We start from the raw sequence: 24,612 nt of genomic DNA on the forward strand, positions 1-24,612 counted from the left end.
AGCTTTGCCAGCACTGAACATCTGTCACAGTGGGAAGGGTGAAGGAGATGTCTAGAGTCACTCTCTGGCCTTCCTGAAACAGAAGTGCTGACAGTTTGGAGCTGTCAGAACTGACAATGTTTACCATCTGTTTGGTAGTCGGTACACATTCCAGGGTGACTATGCATACAACCTTGAGTGCTGGATGCAGATATCTCCCTGCTCCCAGCTCCTTTTTGTGTGCTTGAGTCCTTCTGATCCAGAAGGGCAATGCATGAGGAAGGCTGTATTTGAACATGGATGACACTTGCAAGAAGGTTATAACTATGCTTTTCTGGCTTACATTCTATGAAGTATTGAATAGGCCTGGCACATTTCAATGTTCAGTGAACAGCCTAATCTACTCCACTTTACCTCTCTTGCTCCATTAGACACTTTCAGCATTCGGTCAACATACTCTTTTGCTTTATCATTTTTATTCAGGAGCCACAGAAACATTCCAGCATAATACAATGCATTACTTCCGGCCGTCTTCCGCGCTTCCTTTAATTTGGTTTCCAAGTCCAAAAGGGCAGAAGTATCTGAAAGTAAACAGGACGGGTGTGGTATATGCTAGCCTTGTTATCCACTTGTCTGGTTTTCACGTATCACACAAGATAGGCCAACAAAGAAGCTCCTAGGGCTGATTCAAGGAAAACAATTTGGGGAGGAAAGTTACATCATGAAGTGTGCAAGGTATGAAACACTTAGAGAATTGCAGGTCTTTTTTCATGTTATGTTCTAAATGTGAAAACTGTTTAAGTCAAATTGCATTTGAAACTGACAGAACTTCTAAAACTCTAGGTCTTTGTTGTTATTCCCAAAGTGTAGTTAATTTTAAGTGTAACTAGCACTGAAGTTTTCCAGTTCTCTCCTGGACTATTCTGCCAACCTTCCATACTCAAGATGGCAGGATCATACCCTCTTTTTGATTTATTTTTTACATTACCCCTGCCCTCAATTTTCATTTGATTGATTTTAATACTGTTACAGTATTGGAAACACTGAATCTCTCATTCCCGACAATTTGTGATGAATGGCACAAAATGTATTTAATAGCACAGAACTTACCAACGTTTTCACATCTTTTGTGTGCATAAATGAGACCCAGGAGGCAACATAAGGAAACGTCTACATGGCGCTTCCGGGCATTCTCTAGTAGTACAATGCCTTCTTGAATTCGGCCTGCAAGGATGTAATACAATTGACTCATGGGAGTGCCAGATTTTTATGGTGGGTTATCAGAATGGTAAAACAATCCCAGAGATATATGCAAGCATGGTGCACTTTCTGTTTTCACTTCCACACCTCAGTCTGGGGTGAGTTCCTAATGTGAAACTTAGTGTTTCCTAGCTCAGGTTTCATATTTTTAAAAACTTTCCAGTTCTCAAGTTACCTCAGTATGTAGAACTCAGATGCATTAAAAAGAAACCTCATTTAGCTCAATTAGGCTTTTACATTGTATTTTGTTTCTAGAAAGATGTACTTTCAAAGTTTATTGATTTAAAGTATTTACCAAGAAGCAATGTTCCAAAACCCTTGAAAAACAACAGCACTGGATCATTAGCATGTTTTGCCAGTTCAATGTTTGTCACTTGAACAACATAGTTGAAGTATTTTTCTTGAGCATAGTACAGAATTTTAGCCTTGAGGGGGAGAGAAAGAGAAAATCATTGCTTGCTTATTATGCATTCCATAAAAATTATATACCAGTTTTGTAAAATTCCTCAAAGCAGTTTAGAAAAAGAATAAAACAATAACATTATTAGTAAACAATTAAAGCTTTCAAAAAATTAAAACCAGCAATAAACTAAAAACACATCAGCATTCTAGATAACTGGGCAGGCTTGCCCAAACAAATATGTTTAGTATGTGCTGAAGAGTACAGTGACGGCACCTGCCCAGTATCAATAGGCAGGGTGTTCCAACATGTAGGTACAGCCACACTAAAATGATTTATTACAGATGTGGAATGGGTATTATGTGGCACCTGTAACAGTACTATTTCCCCAGACTGTAGTGGTTGAGAAGGCAAATATAAGGTGATCTCACAGCTAACAGGTTACTAAGGGCTTTGTATACTAATACAAAGTGGAAGACAGGAGTGCCTGGCGTGCTCTGGTCCATGTGGTCACAAAGAGTCTGACGCGACTAAACGACAACAACAATACTAATAGTCCTGACGCTGTAGCAAATTGACAACCAGTGCAAATCTCTGAGCGCAAATGTTATATACTGGGAAGGTCTCACTCCTTTCAGCAATCGCACTGCAGCATTCTGCACTAACTGCAGCTTCATGTGCATTATTATTATTATTATTATTATTATTATTATTATTATTAATTGAATTAACCCTAGGGTCTCATGGTTGGTTTCTGCTTGAATCCAAGGTTGTGGCTATGGGAGGAGCAAGACCTTTCTGTCATAGGCTCTGGTTGTATATGTGTGCCAATAAACGTTAAAGGTAAAGGTACCCCTGCCCGTACAGGCCAGTCTTGCCAGACTCTAGGGTTGTGCGCTCATCTCACTCTATAGGCCGGGAGCCAGCGCTGTCCACAGACACTTCCGGGTCACGTGGCCAGCGTGACAAGCTGCATCTGGCGAGCCAGCGCAGCACACGAACGCCGTTTACCTTCCCGCTAGTAAGCGGTCCCTATTTATCTACTTGCACTATTTATCTACTTGCACTCGGGGGTGCTTTCGAACTGCTAGGTTGGCAGGCGCTGGGACCGAGCAACGGGAGCGCACCCCGCCGCGGGGATTCGAACCGCCGACCTTTCGATCGGCAAGTCCTAGGCGCTGAGGCTTTAACCCACAGGGCCACCCGCGTCCCTTGTGGTGTATCATTAAGACACCGCAATCTCCGCTGCCCCACAGGCCAAGGAACCCAGACCCTGGGTTGGAACTCCCTGCCTATTGATACTGGGCAGCTGCCGTCACTGTACTCTTCAGCACATACTAAACATATTTGTTTGGGCAAGCCTGCCCAGTTATCTAGAATGCTGATGTGTTTTTAGTTTATTGCTGGACCGCTGGAATCTCGCCCCGCTCAGGTGGGGAGGTTCAGCACAATGGATACAGGGCAGCGCATGGTGTACGCAGTGCCCCTCTCCGCTTTCTCTTCACAACAACCCTGTGAGGTAGGCAAGGCACAGCAAAGGAGGGGTCGGGGCGGGCGAAAGTCCGCGTGAGAGCCATTTGGTGAGCAGTCTACAGGAAAGGCAGGAGTTTAAACCTCCCACGAATTAATATCGGGGGCCTGGCACCAGCCGCAGCCAAGCCGTGAGGCGAGTTCTCTCCCTTTTGGGATGGGGAACGGAGTACCAGGGCCTGAGGGTCTTCGTCAGCCATGGCCGCCGACAGCAACCGCCTGGGCAACGTTCGAAACGCCAACCGCCACAACGGCACGCGCCTCCTTCCCCTCTCAAGACGAGCACCTAGAGCAGCCAACCGCCGCCCGGCGTGCGTGGTTACCTGCGGCCACGCCCCTTCCCGCTCCCCGTTGCTAAGCTCCCGATCCTCCTCGTCATCTTTCTCGAGGCGCGAAGACCCCGCCTCCCTGTGGTTACTACTGGTAGCCTGTCCGCGCGGGCCGTCACGTGGAGCTGGACAGCCTCAGCCTATAGAGCGCGAGCGCGTCGGCTTGCTCTGTGGTCAGCTGCGTCCCTCCGCCAACCTCCTGCCCTCCCTGCGCATGCTCAGTCGGCGCTGCAGCGTTGGAACTTGGCAGCGGCGGCTGAGGGAGGATGAGGATGGCGTCGCCGGTGTCGCCTCCGAGCTCCTGAGGTGGCCCTCATGGGGCTGGGCTCCAGCTCCGAAGTCCCCGACGGGGGCTCCGAGGGATATCATGTGCACGGGGTAAGGGCGAGCTCCCCGGACGCGGTCGCTGAAGCAGCTGGAGGAGGAAGGAAAGCGCAGCCCGGCTTATATTCGCCTTCCTCCTCCCAGTTGTTGTCATTCAGTATTACTGCCTTATCCCATGGTGCTCGCAGGAGAGCCAGTGTGGTGTAGTGGTTAAGAGCGGTAAACTAGTACAGTGGTACCTCGGGTTACATAGGCTTCAGGTTACAGACTCCACTAACCCAGAAATAGTGCTTCAGGTTAAGAACTTTGCTTCAGGATGAGAACAGAAATTGTGCTCCGGTGCCGCAGCGGGAGGCCCCATTAGCTAAAGTGGTGCTTCAGGTTAAGAACAGTTTCAGGTTAAGAACAGACCTCTGGAACAAATTAAGTACTTAACCCGAGGTGCCACTGTAATCTGGTGAACTGGGTTCGCTTCCCCGCTCCTCCGCCTGCAGCTGCTGGGTGACCTTGGGCTAGTCACACTTCTCTGAAGTCTCTCAGCCCCACTCACCTCACAGAGTGATTGTTGTGGGGGAGGAAGGGAAAGGAGAATGTTAGCCGCTTTGAGACTCCTTCAGGTAGTGATAAAGCGGGATCTCAAATCCAAACTCCTCCTCCTCCTCTTCTTCTTCTTCTGGACTCTCCTTCCTTCGGGGTTTTTAAGCAGAGGTTTGGATGGCCACCTGTCATGGATCCTTTAGCTGAGATTCCTGAATCGCAGGGGTTGGACTGGATGACCCTCGGGGTCCCTTCCAACTCTACGATTGCTGAGGGAGGTCCTGAACATAGGAGCAAATTCTTTAGAAACAGATTTGTGGCAGTTATGTCCATCAATGGCTACCAGTCATGTTGGAGGCTACGGTCTGCTTCCATGGTCAGAGGCAGTAGAGTGGTACCTCGGGTTACAGATGCTTCAGGTTACAGACTCCGCTAAGCCAGAAATAGTACCTTGGGTTAAGAACTTTGCTTCAGGATGAGAGCAGAAATTGCATGATGGGAAGGGAAAGGAGAATGTTAGCCGCTTTAAGACTCCTTCGGGTAGTGATAAAGCGGGATATCAAATCCAAACTCCTCTTCTTCTTCTCCATCGGCGGTTTGTTACGGCCAGGTGGAACCTCCGCACACAGAGGCAGTCTATCTGAGCGCCAGCGTCATAAGCGGAATCCTGCTGGAAAAGACCCTCTGAGGCCCGTGGATTCCAGCATTCGAATCATAGCTGTCAATCTTCCCTTTTTTTGCGGGAAATTCCTTTATTTCAGCGCCGCTTCCCACTGCTATCCCAGAGACTGTCCCTGGGACAGGTGAGGCTGCTGATCTCTTATTTTCAAATCCGAAAGTTGACAGCTATGCTGCTGATCCCTTATTTTAGAGGCTGCTGATCCCTTATTTTCAAATCTGAAAGTTGACAGCTATGATTCGACTTCCCACAGTGGCCAACCAGATGCCCACAAGGGCAGGGCAGGCGGGCAGCACCCCAATCCCACTGTTGCTTCCTTCCTTCCTTTTCCTTTTCCTTTTTTTTTTTTAAATATTTTTATTAAACAGTTTTTATAACCATACAAACAAAACATACATAAACAAACATAAGACAAAAACAAAACAAAAAACAAGTACCATTTCATATCCTAATTTCTTAAACCTTTCTTCCTCGACTTCCTCATGCCTCCCATTTCTGTATTCCAAATTCTAATCAATTACTCAGCAAATCTTCCCTTATTTTACTATAAATTTAAGCTAATCATCCTTATTCTCCTTGTCTTAACCATTGCTAATAGTAACCATTTACTTTAGTCCAACATCATTCTAACTGTCATTAATTTTATAATATTTCTTTAGATAGTCCTTGAACTTTTTCCATTCCTCTTCCGCCGCTTCTCTTCCCTGGTCTCGGATTCTGCTCGTCATTTCTGCCAAGCCCATGTAGTCCATCACCTTCATCTGCCATTCTTCCTTTCCTTTTCCTTTTCCTTTTCCTTTCTGTGCTTACTAAGGTGGAGGCTTCATGTAGCCATTGTGGTTGGTAGCCATTGACAGATGAATCCTCTTGAGCGCCTCCCCTCCACCCAATACCCTTGTAAAGTCATCAGCCATAGCTGTCTCTTGTAGTGGTGAAATTGTTTACTGATTTCCATTATTTATAGGCTGGCCTATAACATAAAAAAAGGTCTCTGGCTCACGGAATAAAAGCAATGCAATAACCACTAAAAATACGATAAGCGCAACATTAAAGCATTCCCCAATTAAGATGGCCGTGCATTACTTGAATTCCATGTAAATTCCACACGTTGAAAGAAATGTGTTCTTTTATCTCCAGAAATTGATGGATGTATCTTGAGTTGTGAGAAGTGTTAGAAACTGAGATATGAAAGCTAGGAGCTAAGTGGCACCTTAAACCTAGGTTATGGGCGCAACAACAGAATGTTGGCACACTTTTTTTATAACTAGAATACAAAGCTGAAAATGAATGAGCTGCAGCTAAAATCTTATTTTCATTTTTCACATGGTCTAGTCCTCATCTGACAACTGCACAAAACAAAACCGTGCTTCCCCTGCCTCTCCCCCCCGCCCCCCGCAATATTCTTAAGAGGGTCTCTTCTCCAGTCCTCAGAGAATGCCTGGAAGTTGGGAGGCAGAAAAAGGTCCTCCTTTCCTTCCGCTCTGCAGTTTTAATCTGAAATCTTAGGCACAGTACTGCGCCCATAGAGCTCAAAAACAGCTTGCGCTAATGAAATTCCTTGTTGCAAAATGCGCCTAGAACAATGGGAGTTTTGAACGCTGGCTGTGAGAGAGCAGAGCTACCTGTTAAACTTTCTCCATACCGTGCATGATTCATTTTTATCATAATGTCACCTTAATGCTGTGGTTTTGAGTTATGGTGGGGCTGGATCAAAGGGAGCTTTGGTCGTATTCAAATAGACAGTTTTTCAGTTTAAATGAAAACCTCATCCATTTAAAAAGAAGTTATGAGATCCTTATTCATAAATGGAGGGGTTTACCAGTTCTCAATGGGAATCAGCTGTAAAAGTGAAATGAAACCTCCATGTTCACAAAGGCTGAGAACACACAGCAGGGGTATGCTTTTGCTTGTAGATGTCAGAGACATTTGACTGGCCTAGAATGCTACATCAGAGGAACTATATCAGGGCATCAGGGCTATAAAGCCCTGTCAAGGTGGTTCACATCATTTAACAAAATAATACAATACAAATTTCATAGAAAAACCAGCAGTACAGTAGAATGAAAGCGCAGGGGGAATAATAACAGAAATCAAGACATTGATTGGTTAAAAGCAGATGTAAACAGATAAGGTTTTCCAGAGCCCGTTATAAGACAATCATTGAGAGAACCAAGTACACTTCCCATGGGTAGGAATTCCATAATGATGGAGCCCTCACTCTGGTACCCACAGACCTGATAGATTTTATCACCAGGTCTGCAAGTGAGGCCTCTGTGGTCAATCTTAAGGGCAGGGCAGGCTCATATGGGTGCAGATGGTGCTTCCAGTTGCTTAGTGCTTAAAAAGTAGCAGCTAGTGAATTTGAAGCCACTTTACCAACCTGTGCAGTTGGTAATTCATGTTAATGTATAGAAATTATTGTACTGGATTGGTCTCCCCTTCCACCTGCTCAGTACTCCTGCCCTGTGAATGTTCTAGAATGGTATGCGCTGTCTCTTCAGATATGTTCCTGTGGGAGAGTATGGTTAACAGGTCTAGCTTGGAATGAACTGTGGTGCACTCTGATTTGCCTGTTCCGTGCAGAAGTGATGAATTATGACTGCACAATGTTCTGCTGCATTCAATTTTATTTTTATTTTTCAGGGAGAGTTGTGTAAATAAGGTCTCTCCCCAGGGCTGTGCATATGCTGTTCAAAGTCTTGTGGAATCTGTTTTCTGTTGCAGAACATGGCACACTGAGAAGAGAAGCTTTCAGTCATCCTTAAACCAGTTCTTACGTTTTTTTGTTTGGGGAGGGAACCTTAAAAAATATGGGGCTCGGACACATATGGGGGAATAGGAAAATGCTTCCACTGGTTAAGGGATGAAGTGCTATTTCCTTGTCCAGCACTCTTGCCCATAGTTATTTATTTTTGCCCTGTGACACTCCTTGGCAAATAGCCTGACTATCCAGTTATGATGCTATTTCCTCTTCTGTTTGTGTGCAAAAATCTTTGGTTCCTTTGGAAACCAAGAGCCCTGGAGAAAAATAAACTGTTAAAAATAACTTCATGCAGATGTACACTGCATAATTCTAACAGAATATATATTCCCAAAGGAGCTAAGCCTTGCCCCTATGTTTTTTAAAAGACTGCTGAAAACTGTGTTGCTTCAGTGGCCATTCTTAAAGTAAAATCTCTAAATGTGGGTGTTTATTGTGGGATTAGTGCTCCTCATGCATGCAAGTTTTCTTTTTTGCTTTCCAGTATCCACACATGGTTGGTATCAAACTGCACAAAATACACAGAGAAAATCTTGTATTAAAAAAACCCTTTGTTGCCAACAATGCCATTTGGGATAGCTCTCCACTGCTCATTTGCAATATTAAGTCCCTGTTTGGAAGCACTGTATGTCTTGCCTTCCAGCTGCTTTTACTATTTCAAAATGGTACATTCTGATGCTTCTCTTACCATTCACTATACCTTAAAACAAAATTTGTAAGCCAGTTTGAATGAATGTTTAACATAGAAAAATGAGATATAAATACATATAATAGAATGGGTTGGGCCACATTAATTTCACATAGGCCTTATTAAAATCAATGTGATGGGTTGGTTTTGGCTTAAGTCCCATTGGTTTTAATGAGAATTAAGTGCAACTAACTTATGTGCAGCTGGATCCAGCCTCTGTAGTGCTTAGCTATGCTTGCAGTTTTTTCTGGTTCTTACACAGTCTTAGCAAATCACATTTGTACACGTTGTCATTCAGTAAACCTACCACAAACAGCTTCTGATTGTAGGTGAATAATCTCGAGAGCACAAGAACTACATTGTTTTATTGTTAAAGCTAAGCACGTCTTTCTACTTGACAGTTGGTGTCTGGCTGAGAAATTACTTGGGATCCCTTGTGTAAACCGCACTGTGCTTCCTGTGGGTGCAACATATATTGGTATTTCCTGGTTGCCGTTGGAAATAGGTGGACTGTGCATTTCTTTGTAATGTCTGCCCAGCCCATCTGTGCAACAAAAGACTTATATAGATAAAATTGAATTGTGAGGTAGACCAGTCCGGTGCTCCCAACTTTGCCTGCAGAGCTTGAAAGCATATCAAGCATGGAGGCAGCAGCAGATTGGTATTTTGTAGTTGGTGTTTTGTACACAGCTTATACCTGGTCTCCTCTTTGAAGAAAGAGCTTAAAAGTTTCTCCCTGTGACTTGCACTACATAGTACTCTCTCTGCTGTGCACTTTGTCTTCCATGGGTTTCCTCTTTGATTGTTGTGAAACTGCATCTCTTAGATGCATGTGTTATTTTGGGAAGTGATGTAACTGAGTGGTGGAGCACCAGTTTCAATTCCCAGCAGCTCCAGGTAGCACTGGGAGAGACTCCTGCCTGACAGTCCGTGGAGCCACTGACCATCAGTGTAGACAATACTGAGCTAGATGGACCGCAAGTCTGCCTTTCAGAGTTCCTTTTGGCTTCTGTTTGGCTAGGGAGGAGAGGGGTTCTGAGCAGTACATCTATCCTGTTTGTTAGGATGGTTGGCTGTGGTATTTTCTTTTTGCTCTAGGCCAGTATAACCTCTCCCAACTGCCAAAAGACAAGTCTCTTATTGTCAGCTCATAAGCATGCTTGGTATGAATACTTTTTGCATTACATAATTTAGAAAACGTGTGCTTCCACTGACATTTTTTTCATTTGGTTCATCTATATGTAAAACTCTGCCATTTTTCAGGTTCAGGAAAACTCCCCTTCTCAGCAGGCTGGACTGGAGCCGTTCTTTGATTTCATCCTCACAATAGGACACACCAGACTGGTAAGTAGCTTAACAAAAGCCACTGGGGTTTTTTTTAATGCTGAGCTCTAGCAGGTAAGTATGTTGCTGGTGTGCTATAAGTAAGTGCATCCAAAAGCATGACCTGAAGGTACATGAAGCTGCCACTTTTCTGAAGCTAAGTAGAGCTGCTCAGTGCTTGGATGACAGATTTATGCCCCCCCCCCCCATGATAGCATATATGTTGCCTGGAAGAAAGCTGGTGCATAAGTGGAACTAATGAATTACTGTAATAAATGAAAACTAGGAGTCAGCAAATAGAACTGCCGGATAGGCACAGAGCACTTGGGAGATATGGGCTGTGGTTCTGCCCAGCTGCTGATGTTTCCCTTATGAAAAACATACAAGGACAGTACACTGTTGTAGGTTCATCTGCTTGGAAGTTTAGTCATAAGGGAGGCTGCCCCTATGCAGGGCTTGGTTGGTCATAGTACCTGTGACTCAGAATGGCAGAGCGTGAACTTCTAAGCAGGTCCTTCCCACTGATGGCCATGGAAGCATCTGAAATGGCTGGCTGTGAGTGTCCTGTATGAACAAAGGTTTCAGGTTTTTTTTACTAACTTGTGCTTCTGAGTTTGCATGAGATTAAGAATGGTTCTGTGATTAGGTGTCTTTTAAAAAAATCTGTTCAAGTAGCAGAATTCCATCCTTTACATATGTCTGTTTGTCTTGGAAGTTCTGATTGTGGATGTAACGGACAGGCCATATTGGGGTCTGGAAAGGAGATTTCTCCCGATATCAGAGATGCCCCAACTTCTCCTCTAGTAAATGGCTGGGTACACTTGCTCAAGTTGGGATCTGTTTGTGCTGCAAACATCTCTTGTTCATCAGAGCTGGTGGGTGTGTTGCGCTGTGGAGGGAAGGGAAGGGAAGGAGGGTGTTGACCTGTTACCACGTCACAAAACTAGTTTTCAGCACTTGTTCAAATATCACCCTGTAAATAATTAACATGTTCGAAGCTTCTTGGCCCACATATATTATGGCTACCAAATATACTTTGTTTCATTGGATAAAGGCATGGCAAATGGTGGTGTTTATTTTTTGCACATTTCTTTTATGACTAAATCATGCTTGATTAGAAGCAACTCCTGTTTATTTCAGAAGGATTTGCTTTGAAATAAATACCTCTATTGTTAAATGTCCTAAACACTGCATGACTAAAAGCTCACAAATAGGGCATAAAGGCCACAGCCCTCCTCCTGTTGTGATCCCCAGAACCTGGTATTCAGAGGTACTGGTGAATTGCCTTAGCTATATGGGACCTCTGTTTTCAGTTGGGGCTGTTATTTTAAAAAGTACTTTCCAATAAACTTAACAGAATTTATTGCCTCAAGAAGTGCTGAATTCATTTTTATTGCTGTTCTCCTCCTCCAGTGCATTATCTTGGAAAAGCAGGCAGGAGATACATTTAATGAATTAATAAAATAAATTCATCTTAAGTTAGTGGCCATAGCACATCTTGTGGCTGTCAGTTCCATAAGGTATTAGGAAATATTCACTTCATGGAAGGCAAGTTGATACTTCAATCTCAATTTCTGCAGCTGCTGGCCTGCCCCTCCACATAGCCACATTCAGCCCTGTTTAGGGAAGTTTTGAATGTTTGATGTTTTATAGTGATTTTGCTATTCTGCTGGGAGCCACCCAGTGTGGCTGGGGAAACTTATAAAATCATTTAAAAAACAAATTATAACTTTATTTTGTTGTTGTTGTTGTTGTTGGCCTAGCAGTCTGTTGGCTAATGTCCAGAAGCAAACCTCTTATATTTCCTTTCCTTCCTTTCTTTTTTTTGAGAACAAAGAAGGGGACATCTTAAAAGATTTGCTGAAAGCCAATGTTGAGAAGGCTGTGAAACTGGAGGTGTACAACATTAAAACAATGAAAGTGCGTGAAGTGGAGGTGGTCCCCAGCAATATGTGGGGAGGGCAGGGGCTCCTGGGAGCCAGCGTGAGGTTCTGTAGCTTCCAAAGAGCCAATGAGCATGTGTGGCATGTGCTGGTAAGTAGGAAAAGATGGTTGTGCATTTTTACTATACTTCCTTGCTCTGTCACTTTGAATTTAGGGTTTGCTTGTTTTAGCCCAAGAAAGAATCCTTCAGCAAAGAGTTTTGTGGCACCTTAAAGACTAACCAGTTTTATTGCAAAATATAGTGTTAGCCTTTAAGGTGCCACAAGACTCTTTGCTGATTTTGCTGCAACAGACTAACATGGGAACCCCTCTGGTGAGTGGATTTTGAGATGGTCAGCTCTGGGCTTATTTTCTTTGTCCCCCTCCCCTTTCATGGTGATATTTTTTGAATAAAGGCATCGTTTGTCAAACTTCCTCTCCTTCAGGGAAACATTTCCACATTGACTGCACATTGCAGAGCATTCTAGGGTGCACCAGATGGTGCCCATTTTCCCCCTCCCCAGGAAAAAGTGTTTTGCTAGCATGCACTCACCTCTGCCATGCTGGGTGGGTCTGGTAACAGTAGATAACTTTCCTGGAATTGGTCTTCTATTATCTTATCTCTTACTGAGGATGAGCTTGCAAGGGTTTCTGGGAACATTGTTTGCAAACAACTGGATATATGCTTTTCACTGCTTGATTTGTTGACTAGGCATAGGTAACATAACTGATCAATGTCTCTCTAGGATGTGGAACCGGCTTCCCCAGCAGCGCTGGCTGGCCTGAAGCCGCACACCGATTATATTGTTGGATCGGATCAGATACTGCAGGAGGTAAAGTGAGTCATCAGTTGCACCATTGGCTGAATGGGGGGTGGAGCTAGACAGTTTTCAGTGATTGCTGCTGCAATCTCATAGCCACTTACCTGGGAGAAAGCCCCATTTAATTCAGTTTCAGAGTAGATATGCCCATAATTGCACTATGATCACTGTAGCAAGTATTCCCCAGGCTTAAGCTATTCTACACATGCAGTCTCCTTCCCAGTCTTTGCTTTGGGACTAGATATAAATTTCTCTGTGCAAAATGTGTAGCTCCGTCTTTAAATATTCACCCACTCTTGTTCTCAAGGGTTGGGAAAGCTGAATTCAGAAACAAAGAGAAGAAAAGTTGGATCCATCTCTACAGATATTTCAGTTAAACCCAGGGTGGAGAATTGGCCCAACTCTGCATGCCGTTTTGACAGATGGTTGGGGCTGGGAGGGCAGCAAGGGAAAAGAGGAGCCAAATCGAAAAAGCACTGAATTCAAGTTGAGGATGCAAAGGAAGAGTTCAGAGTTTGTTACCAATCCTCCCATTTGAATTTGGCTTTGTCTGTCTTGCACTTGACGTCAGGTGACAGCATGGCTTGGCTGAAATGACCTGGCACACTGAATTAGGCCCTTGGGCTGGGGATTTCTGCACTGCTGAGCTAAAGTTGTTTAGCACAGAGGATTGATGGCAGTAGCGGTGAGGTTTAAAACCAACAGTCCTATAAGGAGTTACATCCATTCCTGCCCAATACCATTTCATGGGTGGTGATCTTCTTACTTTCCCCAAGCACCTGCTTCCCCCTCCTGCATTTGCACCCTGCCCTACGCAGCAGTAATGGTGGAACCTGTGGCCCTCTAGATGTTGAACTCCAACTACCATCAATCCTAACCTGCATGGTCAGTGGTCTGGGATGAGAATTGTAGTCCAGCAACATCTGAAGGGCCACAGATTCACCATTCTGGCTCTAACTGCTTCATATCTTGTCCTCTGTTCTGCCCTGTCCACAGCACATGGAAGTTTGGCAGATTAATGCAACGACCTGTTTCCTGCTGCTTTGTACTTTGGCAGCTACCTATAGGACACCTTGTGAGGGGGATATCCAAAGGACATGCTGCTAATTCTAGTCAGTCATTCTTTGTCCTACACAGCAACAGGACACCTGGAAATCATGTAATGGCAGGCAGGGAGAGGTTCTAGAATGCAGCTGTTGGGTTGATGACAGTCTTCTTTTTCTCTCAGTCCGAAGATTTTTTCTCATTGATTGAAACCCATGAGGGGAAGCCATTGAAACTGATGGTCTATAACACAGAAGCTGATTCCTGTCGAGAGGTTTTTGTAACCCCCAATGGAGCCTGGGGTGGAGAAGGAAGGTATGGATTTGTGAGTCACAGGATAGTCTGTAAATGAGGTCACGGTTTACTTATCACAGTATGCTTTCCTGTACATTGCTGTGAAGACGTTCAGCCCCATGGGATCCACAGTGTGGGAAAATTATGCACCCTAGAAAGCCATCACAGTTCCTGTGTTTCGTGTTATCACTGTTGAACACTTGCCTTGGCACCAACACAACACAAAAGCAGCAGTTCTCACCCAGGGGTTTACCTTCTTTGCATTTTAATGCAATGTAAAAGACAGATGAGGGTCCAAGGTGTGTGCTGATTGATGTGTCAGGGATGGAGCAGAGGAAGGGTAGCAGGCAGCCTAGAAACAAAATCCGAGGTGTTGGTGGTGCTTCAATAAGAGGTGGGGTAGCAGTTCAGAAATAGGCCAGTGATAAAGGTGTGCAACCGAGGGGCCATATTTTCTCTACTGGTCTTGGCAACTGCACCCAGCCCTGATCCTAGCTGCCATATTTCCTTATGGTCCTTTGCATGTGGTGTGAGCTAGGTAAAGGTAAAGGGACCCCTGACCATTAGGTCCAGTCGTGACCGACTGGGGTTGCGGCGCTCATCTCACTTTATTGGCCAAGGGAGCCAGCGTACAGCTTCCGGGTCATGTGGCCAGCATGACTAAGCTGCTTCTGGCGAACCAGAGCAGCACACGGAAACGCCGTTTACCTTCCCGCCGGAGTGGTACCTATTTATCTACTTGCACTTTGATGTGCTTTCAAACTGCTAGGTTGGCAGGAGCAGGGACCGAGCAACGGGAGCTCACCCCCTCGTGGGGATTCAAACTGCCGACCTTCTGATCGGCAAGTCCTAGGCTCTGTGGTTTAACCCACAGCGCCACCCGCGTCCGCAGGTGTGAGCTAATTCACATAAATTGATACTGAGCCTTAAGCAGTGTGGAGGGACCTTTTGTGAAATACAGGTGTGTATGAACTAGGTGGGGGAAGCTGCCCCTAATAGTCCCCCACCCACCCCAGTCCCTGCATTTGAGCTAAGAGCCAAGAGGAAGTGTGCATGTGCTGGATTTTGGAGTTTCTACCCCCTTGCCAACCTGTATTTTCCTGCAAGTTTAGGGCAGACTGTCTCCTTTTCCTATCCTGTTGCCATTCAGGCTTCAGTAAGTAGGGGACTCAATTCATGAATATGTATTTTAGTCCTCTGTGAATGACCAAGGGGCAGCCTGACCCTTTATAAATAATTCCAGTTTACTCAGCTTTCATTTCCTAGGTTACTGCAGTACATGAGCTGAGGGAAGTTTGTCATCCCACAAGGGAGTTGGGGAAATCTGGCAGTAATTTTAACACTTGATTCCAATTTCCCAAGGTAAACAGCACCTTTATTGGTTATGTGCCACTCATTCTATTGGTTAGACAGAGCCACCTGCCAATCAGAACACACTGGGTCAAGAGTCTTTAAAACTGGAATGTTGCCAGCATTCCGTTGCCCCTCTGACCACCCACAATGCTATGCTACTGGGAAAAGTCCTTTTTGTAAGTTGCTGCATTAGGATAAAGAGACTTGAAGTGTTTCTTTCGTGCAGCATTCTGCCTTTTCCCTTTTGACACCCTAAAATCCTCTTGAAAGTGGCTGCTGAGGTCTGGTGTGACTGCTTACCAGACACAGTGCCTCCCCACAATGCCTAGGTCTCTTTGGTACCATGGTATTTATTTGTGCTGAGGGAAAAGTGGAGGAAAGCAAGCTGCCCTGCTTCCTGGGGGCAAGTGCAGACTGGAAGCTTTGTAACTAATATACATCACTTATAGCCTTAAGACTTGTCTCTGCCCCAAAGTTAGAGGGACCAAGGAGGACTGCACGCTCCAGTTTAGAGAGATAGACTTCTACTTGTGATCTGAGTCAAATGGGCTTCTGTCAGTTACTTTGAAAACAAAATTTTCAAGGGTGTAAGCTTCTTTCATTTTCTTTCATTTACCTTCTTGTGCAGTTTAGGGTGCGGCATTGGATATGGCTATTTGCACAGAATTCCAACACAGCCTTCTATACCAAAGAAAAAGGCAGAAGCTGGTCCTCCTTCTCCTTTGCCCTTGGGAGACACACCTCCTGAACCACCAACCAATGGCTATACAGAGGTAGGCATTTCACAGTGAAAGATGACTGCAGTGTTTGTGGGCGCTGCTATTTTTAATATGCAAAGGGCAGGGCGCAGCTGCTGTAATACTCCCAGGAATTATGGGCAGCTCACATACCGTCTCTCCACCTACTCCCTTTTGTTCCTTCCTCCAGAGGGCCATGACGTGTCCCACTTACCTGCCTGGAAGCTAGGTTACATTCTTCTTGAGCATCTGTGGACATAATTGTGTAGGGTTTGCTGGGCTGATTGGCTTGCATTGCACTTCTGGATCAGAGGGGAAAGCAGCCTTTCCCCCTTAGAAACTCTGCCCAGGTTGAGGTTATAATATATGCCTCTGGCCCTCTAATGAGGTCATGTCATCTGCCCACTTTGTAGTTGCTTTGCTTAGTGGTAATGAATGTGTTCCTTGTTCTGAAGCATGCAACTCTTTCTGTTTTATAAATTATTTCAGGCTCCTCTGTTAGCACCAAACTCCCAAAGCGAAGAACCTGCAAGCTTAGAGTACAGCCCAGATCAAAGTGTAAATATGTATTCAGTAGAAAATTCTCTTCAGCCTCCTCCTCCTGTGCAGAGAGTCATGGATCCAGGTAATCTGTTCACCTGTTGACCTTTAGAGCATAAAAGCTGGGTGGCTGGTTTTTATATTCAGGTTCACACGTGCAGAAATTCTGCAATGAAGAAGAGCTGTGTTGACTATGACTTTGCAGATTGTAGTCTGCTCATGGGGAGAGGAACAATGTAGGGCACTGATGGGAATACTAACTTGACCGTGGTGCTGTCCAATTCCTGCAGTGACAGGATCCTTCAGAACCTCACCTACCACCCCTTGAGTCATAAACCTACGAACAGAGATGGGTGTGGTGGGTTAGGATTACCTTTGCCAAGGCACTTGTCAAAGTAAGAATGACTTCATGCCGTGATTCCAGAAGGGTCAGATAACACCTTACACTGATTTCAGCATATTTGTATCAGGCTGTTCATGGCTAACAGAGGGGTAAGCAGAAGTCTCTTGATGGCATTCGCATTCTAAGTTACAAGTCATTTTGTTGGTAGCTAGGAACAGGAACGAAATTTCACCTTTAAACAATTTATTTCTCTTGTAAATTATTGGCTGTACTTTTCTCTCTTCCCCATTGCTTTCCAGGTTTTATAGATATGTCTGGAGCTTCTTTTCCTGAATTAATTGACTTAGTGAAAACAGTCAAGGTGCCTTCCTCTGCTTCTTTCAACTTGCCAGACACTGTTGCAGCAACTGATAGCTTGGTATCTAACAACGGAATTGATTCACACTTTGGTAAGCAAGTACTTTGGTAATTCAAACACAAACATCATTTACTGTAAATGTTTGTGTTTAAATTAAACGCAAAAGATTGCAGCATTTACTACAGTCATACCTCTAGTTGCGAACGTGATCCATGCAGGAGGCATGTTTGCAACCCGCAGCGTTCACAGCCTGAAGCGCTGCGTCTGTGCACGTGCGTGACGCGATTCAGCACTTCTGCGCATGATGTCATTTTGTGCTTCTGTGCATGTGCCGAAACCCAGAAGTAACCCGTTCCGCTACTTCCGGGTTCTGCGCGGTCCGCAACCTGAAAATGTGCAACCCGCGGCGTTTGCAACCCGAGGTATGACTGTACATGAGTCTTAGTAAAACTTGGTAATTTTTAGTCTGCTTTTTGCTCAGATATGAAAGTTTGGAGTGTTTATAATGAGAAAGTAAAGTTAAGTAAGAAGTATGCAAATCCACAACCAACATATTGATTGTGTGATCAGCTTTAATACCTCCTTACTAAATTCTGGTTACTGACAACAATTTTTTAGAAAAATAAAGAATCTTCTGGCATCATAAAGACCAAGGACAATATGAAATATTAGTGTATTCAGGGTAGCCCTGTTGAAATCAGTGTTAGAATTTGAGAAGAAGAAAAAAGGGTGCCTCTGAGCCTAGGGATTTGTTTTCAGTGCCAGGATCTAACTGAGCTGAGTATTGTTTCATGCAAAAGTGCACTTCTGGTTCCTTTCTTCATTCCAGCAGACTAATTTAGCTGAGAAAATTGTTGTTATAGTTAAAAACATTGCTCATCTACTGCAAGTCACGGAGCAATCTACCGGAATCTGATCTGCCGTCCTATTTTAAATAAGCTAGTTAAACCTGATGTGTTTGTTGGGTAAGCATGGAAGAAGACACAATTGCTCATAATTTAGCAGAGTTAATTCTAGAGAGTACATGGTAGCTTAGTTACTGATTTCATGTTGCTTTCTTTAGTTACCTGCAGGGGCTTCATGTTTTGAGAATTACAGGCATTGTGTTTTCTGTAATTAGATTTTGACTTCTGCTTTTCAGACCAGGCCTCTATTCCAGTTTCAGAAGATTCAGTATCTTATGCAGAGGGCTCAAGTGCTCAGCCAGAGTTGGATACAGCGCCTTCAGTTTCTGTTTTGCCATCCCTTCCTGTGGATATCTCTGTAAATGCAACATCTAAAGCTGATGGTGGTGCTCAAGAAACACTTCTGCTTTTAGATGGGACTGAGAGCCCGCAAATGACCAAAGCTTTACAACCTGACAGTGAAGATGAAAAGGCCAAGGAATTGACAGAAGAAATTGCACAGATCTAGTGCTAAAAGTGACAGCACTTGCTATCAGCTGTAAGGACATTGGTATCAGACAATAAGGCTTTTGGTACCCAGTGACATCTATTGTGTTGCTATATTACAGTAATACTGCAAGAATTCAAGCTGTTTCCAGTGATCTTGACCCAGCCTTTCATTTTCTGATAGGTTTTGACATCTACAACTACTGCTCAGCAATAACACTGATAATTTGACTTGGAATAAGTTCTTTAAAAATGCTGTTTTGTGTGAAGAGTTTTGCTATTAGCTTTTGGGCAGACATCAGACTTTTAGTTTTTTTAAAAAAAATGCAGCTAGCAAGCACACAGTGGCTCGATTTTAGCAGAACCTTTTAGCCCTCTTTCTAGGTTTCAATTTTAATTGTGACAGCTGTTCACCTTGATTTTATATGTCAAAATATTTAATGTTTAAAATTCCCAAATAACGCTTTACAATTTGACTCTCTCTGGGCACCCATGTAGAAGAGGCGAATGTGTTTTCAACTTCCAAGGCTGCAATCCAGGTTACAGTGCTTCCTTGCAGAACAGCTGCTACAGTACTCTTAACTCCATCCCTGGCACATGCAGGTGGGATGGCATAGCCTCCACAATCCTCCTCCTCTAGTCAATGCCACATTAAAGTTATCTGGGAGACAGGGAGGTGCATGCAGACCTCTTGACTATACACATGCCAAAGAGGTAGGAAATGTACCTAAACAACTACTTCATTCTCCTGTTGGATACCTTACTTGTTAGAAATCTCTCTTGAAAGAATAGTTTCAAGGTGAACGTAAGCAACTTTATTTCTTCTGAGCCTCTGCAAATTAAAAGTGACGATTCTAAACATGCATGCATGGTAAAATAATTGAATTTCATTTTTTCTTTTCAAATTAAGTGTGTTCTAATGACAGGTATGTGTTGACTTGAGCAAAGAAGCTAATATCATGTAGGATTGTACCCGATGGCGAGACTGTTGCTTTTTAGGGAGGCTGATTCCTCTCCTGAGCTCTGAACACGGCTTTATTCAACATGAATAACAGATGTTCTATATCACACTAGCTGTGTTGAATGGTATATTTCAAAATGGTTTGTTTGTTGAAGATTAAAAATAAACCATTTTTGGAAAATACTTGTGGAAAGTGCTCTCTGCAGAAGTAAAGTTGCCGTTTTGGTCCTGCTTATTATTCACTAGCTCCTAGAATAATGTTCAATCCAAACTCTCGATCTGCCACAATAGGTGTCTTGATGCAGCTCAGCCAGAGCAAGTCCCCCACCCACTGTAACCTAAGTTGGCGCAAAGTCATCGCCCCCAAGGGAAATGACCAGGGCAAGGAGATACATCTATTCCAAACCTTTTTCAGGTCAGTCTCGTGATCTAGGGCCCAAACTCCCACCCACACTCATCAGCCAGCAGTAGCACCTTCCAAAGTGTTCTATTCAGAGTTTGGATAGGAATAACAGCTCCTTAGAGCCAGGATTATCTTGTACACCTTATATTTCATGGTTTCAGAACTTGGAGAACTAGGCATATATATATATATAAAATAAATAAATATGCGCGCTCACCTCTCGACTGGCAGTCAAAATTTTGAGCAGGTAGGTCAAGGGTACACCCTTTGCCAGTTCAATTTGTGCTTAAGCAAGTAACCAAATAGTCAAAAATAAGCAATAGAAGAGGAAGAGGAAAAAAACAACTTGTAGCACACCACTCTGTGCCAGCAAATCCCTGGGGCCAAGTCCCAAGAGGCCCTGATGGTTGCTGTATAAGGGTAGCACAGATGGAGAATGAGAAGAAACCCTGGTATGGGCTTAGGAGGAGGAGATAGGAAAATTAGGGGAGGAAAATTAGGGGAGGGGAGGTTGATCCTCAAATCTATGTATCCAATAGCCTTCCCCCACCAACTGTTACTTGGGAGGTGTTGGGTCCAGAACACGGTTGAGGCAGCTGTGCGCCTGGTGAAATGGGATGTGATGCCCAAAAGAGCCACCCACCCAGGGGGCCCTGGCAAAGAGTGACCTGCAGTTGAACTGCTGATGGGGTTGCCCACCAGGCATACCCCTTGAAAGTTTGACTTCCTGCCAGTGGAGAGCTGGGCACTGACAACCCACACAGGATCCTCTTCCCCCACTACTGAAGAACAAGAAAAAAATGGATAGTCCCAGTTGTTGAGTTTAGTATTTGTCAACACAGACAAGCAGCAGCTCTCCTGAGATTGTTGGGTCTTTCCCAATCTATGTAGAGATGCCAGAGACTGGACCTGGAACCTTCTGCCTGCATAGCTAGCGCTCAAACACACAACCCAAAAAAGCAGCACAGAGGCCAACTTTGTAGCCTGACTTGAGGACTAAGCAGAACTACTCTTAATATACACACATATCTGACACTGCGGTGCAGTTGATAGGGCAAGTGTGCAAAAGGTCCACGGTTGTTCTGTGCGCTAATTTTGGTTTCAGGAACTTTGAAGAGCTTTCTGGCAATACCTGGCCAAGGAATTTATGATCACATATTTAAAACAAAAATGACCAAAGCTGCTTAGGAATGTTAGCTAAAGATTTTTTATTATTATTTCTATACAATTGTTCAATACATGTTCATCCTTTTGGCATTACAGGCCCTCTGTCAACCTTTCCTGAAACTACATTGCTGGGATTGTAGAAAATAAAAAGTTTAGAATCTTGGCTGATTTTTTAAAAACACACACAAAAGGGAGAGGAAGAGGGGAGAGTTAAAGTTAACTTTCAATGAAGACATGGAGAGCACAAAATTTAAAATTAGGTCGATAAGAACAAAGCCCCTCTCCAATATAAATCAATTCAGGACAAATTTACAGTTGTTTAACCAATGAATTTACCAACTTCACTAAAGTGTGCAGTGTAGCACAGATGTGGCAAACTAGATTGCTGTACAGACAAATGGGATTTACAAATGGAAGATGATGTCAAGATGGGAAAGGCGCATGCAAGCTTAATTTCTAACCAGATCTTGTTTAGAGCAGTGCTTCGTGTCCTCTGGAGCACAAGCGACAATGGTTTAGGGACAACCCAAAGCTCATCTTTTTGTAACATGGCAGTTGCTTTGAAAATCTGATGTGTATGAAAGCAAGTGCTCCGTGGGGTACTCAACCACCCCAAGACAAAAGCTAAGAGGAAAATATCCAAAAGGTGCTGTAATGTTGCATTTTGTCTTTCTACCACAGTTGGCGTGGGAGGGTGGGGGAAGGACACATAATCCCCAAAACACCCATAAAAGGCAGTCAAATGACTCGTAAGTATCAGAATCTGGATATTTTCCACTTGGTTGGTGCAACATTCATTTGTGGACAATTACCAGATGACATGGGAAGTATTAACGGCATGCCACCGGCCTGCATGTTGCTCAATTTTAAGCAGCTCCCATGCAGCAAAAAAAGTGCTGGCATTAGGGCTTACCAGTTGCCTTTCAACAGTGAAGCAAAACCAAGATGTTTTGCAGGCTATAGCTTACATCTAGCTGCCACCATTAAGGAAGAGAGGAGTGTTCATCTAGCAGGCAGGGACCTAACTTTACTATACTGCCTCTTTTAAAAAGGCACTTGTGCTTCTGTTTCAAATAAAAACCACTTTACAATATTTTGTTATCGGGATGTTTGTTTTCCAGTTGAACTTTGAATTCAAACTCAGCTTTTCTTGCCCGGAAGATCGAAGTGTTCCCCTGCTCCCGCTTACAATAAGTTAGATTCTACAAGAGTATGAGAATATGAAAAAGCTGTAAAATGTATTTTTTCTTTTTAAGAAATGGTTGAAAAGAAAAGCTAAGCTGTATACAGCTTGCAACATCAACAAAAACATCCAAAAAATGCATATAAAAACCATAGGAGGAAAATCTGCAACTCCTTTTTTCCCCATCACGACTATTACGGCACGTTTATAGAATGCGCCACGATGTTAAAACGTAGAGCACAATTGCTTGGAATTGCGATCAATGAGCCACCTTAGGGGAAAAAGCGGAACTACAGAAGTTACATTTTTAAAACTCTAGTTGAAGGGCTTGAAATATTCCATTATGATGCACTGCACCATTGTACTGACCCTATTATCACACAATCTACTGATTTTTGCTCCGATCACAGCTGAAAGACAATCAACAAGCCTCAAGGGATTTAACCCTTTTGGCTTACGTTACAGAGACTGTTTTACTCAACTGTACAATAGCGTTGTCTTCTCTAGGAAATCTGTCTCGAGAAGTGGCCAAAATTGACTCTTCATGAAAAAGTATGCACTGTTTACATGGAATGTATTAACAAAGTACAGCACATGCAGTTTTTTACACGGTGAACGAGTTTAGCAACAGGGCTGAGAAACCTTTTTCACAACAAGCTTGAGCGGATGACGGTATGATAAAACCTTGGAAATGAAAACCGAAATAAGAACCCCCCCACAGACAGCTGCACTGGATCACCTGGTCGCTGTACACCTCACAAAACAGGAACCACGCAAGGGCTTCTCATGTCACTCCCACTTGTACCTTGGTAAGGACAGGCTTTAGTTTTAGGTCATAGAGATTTGTCTATATTACAGATTTATTAGTCACTTCAATTCAAGTAGATTCTGTCCACACTGAGGCATTAGAAGTGTCAGATCTACCTTAGGGTTTCAGTTGGCTTCTAGAGCGCTACAGCTGGAACCAGGACAGGAAGCTCAAGTAAGTTAATAAACCGGTTGGGCCCGCCACTTGGCTCACGTCGACTTCTGGCGGTAGTGGAGAGTCAAGTCGCCACCACTCTTCCATATGAAGTGTTTGACGGTTCGAAGGTCCATATTTGGATCCAATACCTGTTCACACAAAACCAATTGGGTTTTTCCATCAGACTCTGATCCCTCTGAAGTTTTTATTCCCTGGCACATATAGACATCCATTCTCCCCGCCCCCTTATGCATCCCTTGGATGGTACACCTGTATGTACCTAGGTATACAAGCACAGGCCTCAGGATAGCTCCGATGATTAGAGTGGTGCTGATAACACCAAGGTTGCAGGTTCGATCTCCATAAGGGACAGCTGCAAATTCTTGCCTTGCAGGGGGTTTGACTAGGTGATAGGGTCCCTTCCAGCTCTATGATTCTATATCCCATCTGTTATGAAAGAAGCAATATCCATGTGTCTCCCCTCTAAGCATGCGTCTTTTATTTCCCTGTCAGCCATTAGAAGGCTTGTGCTACAACTGCAGCCCAAATGTTGGCCACAGAAGCTCATTTTATGTGCCAGAAGCCCCCAAATTCAGCAATCACCCAGGTACAAGGGCTGTTGGGGCTTTGCAAAAGCAGCAACATCATCTTCCTTATGACAGGTTTTTCCTGTTCAGGCTGCATATTTTGGCTACATTACATGACCCAGAGGATGTTCAAAGGCATTCAGATTCCAAAGTCTGCTTTAAGGTAGCAAAGCACAAATTGCTTTCTAATAGCCATCGATGAATGTAAACTTTAAGACTCTTGGAGTAAAGTTCACACCTTATTCAAAATGGAACTTGCATCATGGCAGCCAAGGAAGATGAACCATCGTTTTTAAAGCACGCAACTAAATGAAAATACTTTGCAGTATGAGAAATGTACTGACGGGGGCTGTCAGACACCACACCTTGTCTACTAACAACTTGTGTGAGACTGAGGAACTCTACTTGAGGATTTCAAAGCGGTTGGTTCTCTGAGTGCCTTTGGGACTCCAAATTAATTTTACAAGAGGGGATTTGCCAAGGAACCCCTTTTTGGGTCCCACTGATGGTTGAGGCGCTCTACTGCAAGAAGACATGCAAAGTGAGGTGTTGGTACCCACTGGAGAATCTTCTCCCACCCTGGAGAGGTGGATAATTTCAACCACTGGGAGACAACACAGTTATTCAGGACAAAAGTGAACCTGTTTTGGTTTGAGCCCATTTTTGAATTCTCAGAATGTGACAGGTTACGTGCTCCAATGCCACAAACACAACCCCAGCTCTTCTTCTTCTC

The 24,612-nt window shown here is 44.0% G+C and overlaps 3 protein-coding genes across 5 annotated transcripts in view; 1 reads left to right on the forward strand and 2 right to left on the reverse strand.

Annotated features, from left to right (window-relative positions):
* Positions 1–3,468, reverse strand: part of TTC21A (tetratricopeptide repeat domain 21A) — a 29,804-nt gene extending 26,336 nt beyond the window's left edge. The window contains exons 1-4 of one of the 2 annotated variants that reach the window (XM_053409673.1): positions 3,343–3,468; positions 1,535–1,664; positions 1,090–1,203; positions 394–560 (exon numbers count right to left, since the gene is read on the reverse strand). In XM_053409673.1, the coding sequence (XP_053265648.1) occupies positions 394–560; positions 1,090–1,203; positions 1,535–1,664; positions 3,343–3,369 (438 nt within the window). In that variant the 5' untranslated portion in view covers positions 3,370–3,468. Of the gene's footprint in view, positions 1–393; positions 561–1,089; positions 1,204–1,534; positions 1,665–3,342 lie in introns of those variants that run through there. The other variant, XM_053409674.1, reaches the window with a different exon arrangement.
* Positions 3,469–3,700: 232 nt separating this feature from the next.
* GORASP1 (golgi reassembly stacking protein 1) lies at positions 3,701–18,871 on the forward strand. Its single transcript, XM_053409675.1, has 9 exons — positions 3,701–3,876; positions 9,751–9,831; positions 11,641–11,844; positions 12,480–12,566; positions 13,783–13,913; positions 15,874–16,018; positions 16,472–16,607; positions 17,165–17,314; positions 18,365–18,871. Exons 1-9 carry the CDS (start codon positions 3,814–3,816, stop codon positions 18,634–18,636), a joined length of 1,269 nt encoding a protein of 422 aa, XP_053265650.1. The 5' UTR covers positions 3,701–3,813; the 3' UTR covers positions 18,637–18,871.
* Positions 18,872–21,166: 2,295 nt separating this feature from the next.
* The window catches only part of WDR48 (WD repeat domain 48), a 29,583-nt gene continuing 26,137 nt past the window's right edge, over positions 21,167–24,612 (reverse strand). For both annotated transcript variants that reach the window (XM_053409626.1, XM_053409627.1), the window contains one exon: positions 21,167–23,441. In XM_053409626.1, coding sequence (XP_053265601.1) covers positions 23,346–23,441 — 96 coding nt within the window. In that variant the 3' untranslated portion in view covers positions 21,167–23,345. The remainder of the gene's footprint in view (positions 23,442–24,612) is intronic.

The sequence above is a fragment of the Podarcis raffonei genome, chromosome 12, assembly GCF_027172205.1.
Source record: "Podarcis raffonei isolate rPodRaf1 chromosome 12, rPodRaf1.pri, whole genome shotgun sequence".
Classification (NCBI taxonomy): Eukaryota; Metazoa; Chordata; class Lepidosauria; order Squamata; family Lacertidae; genus Podarcis; species Podarcis raffonei.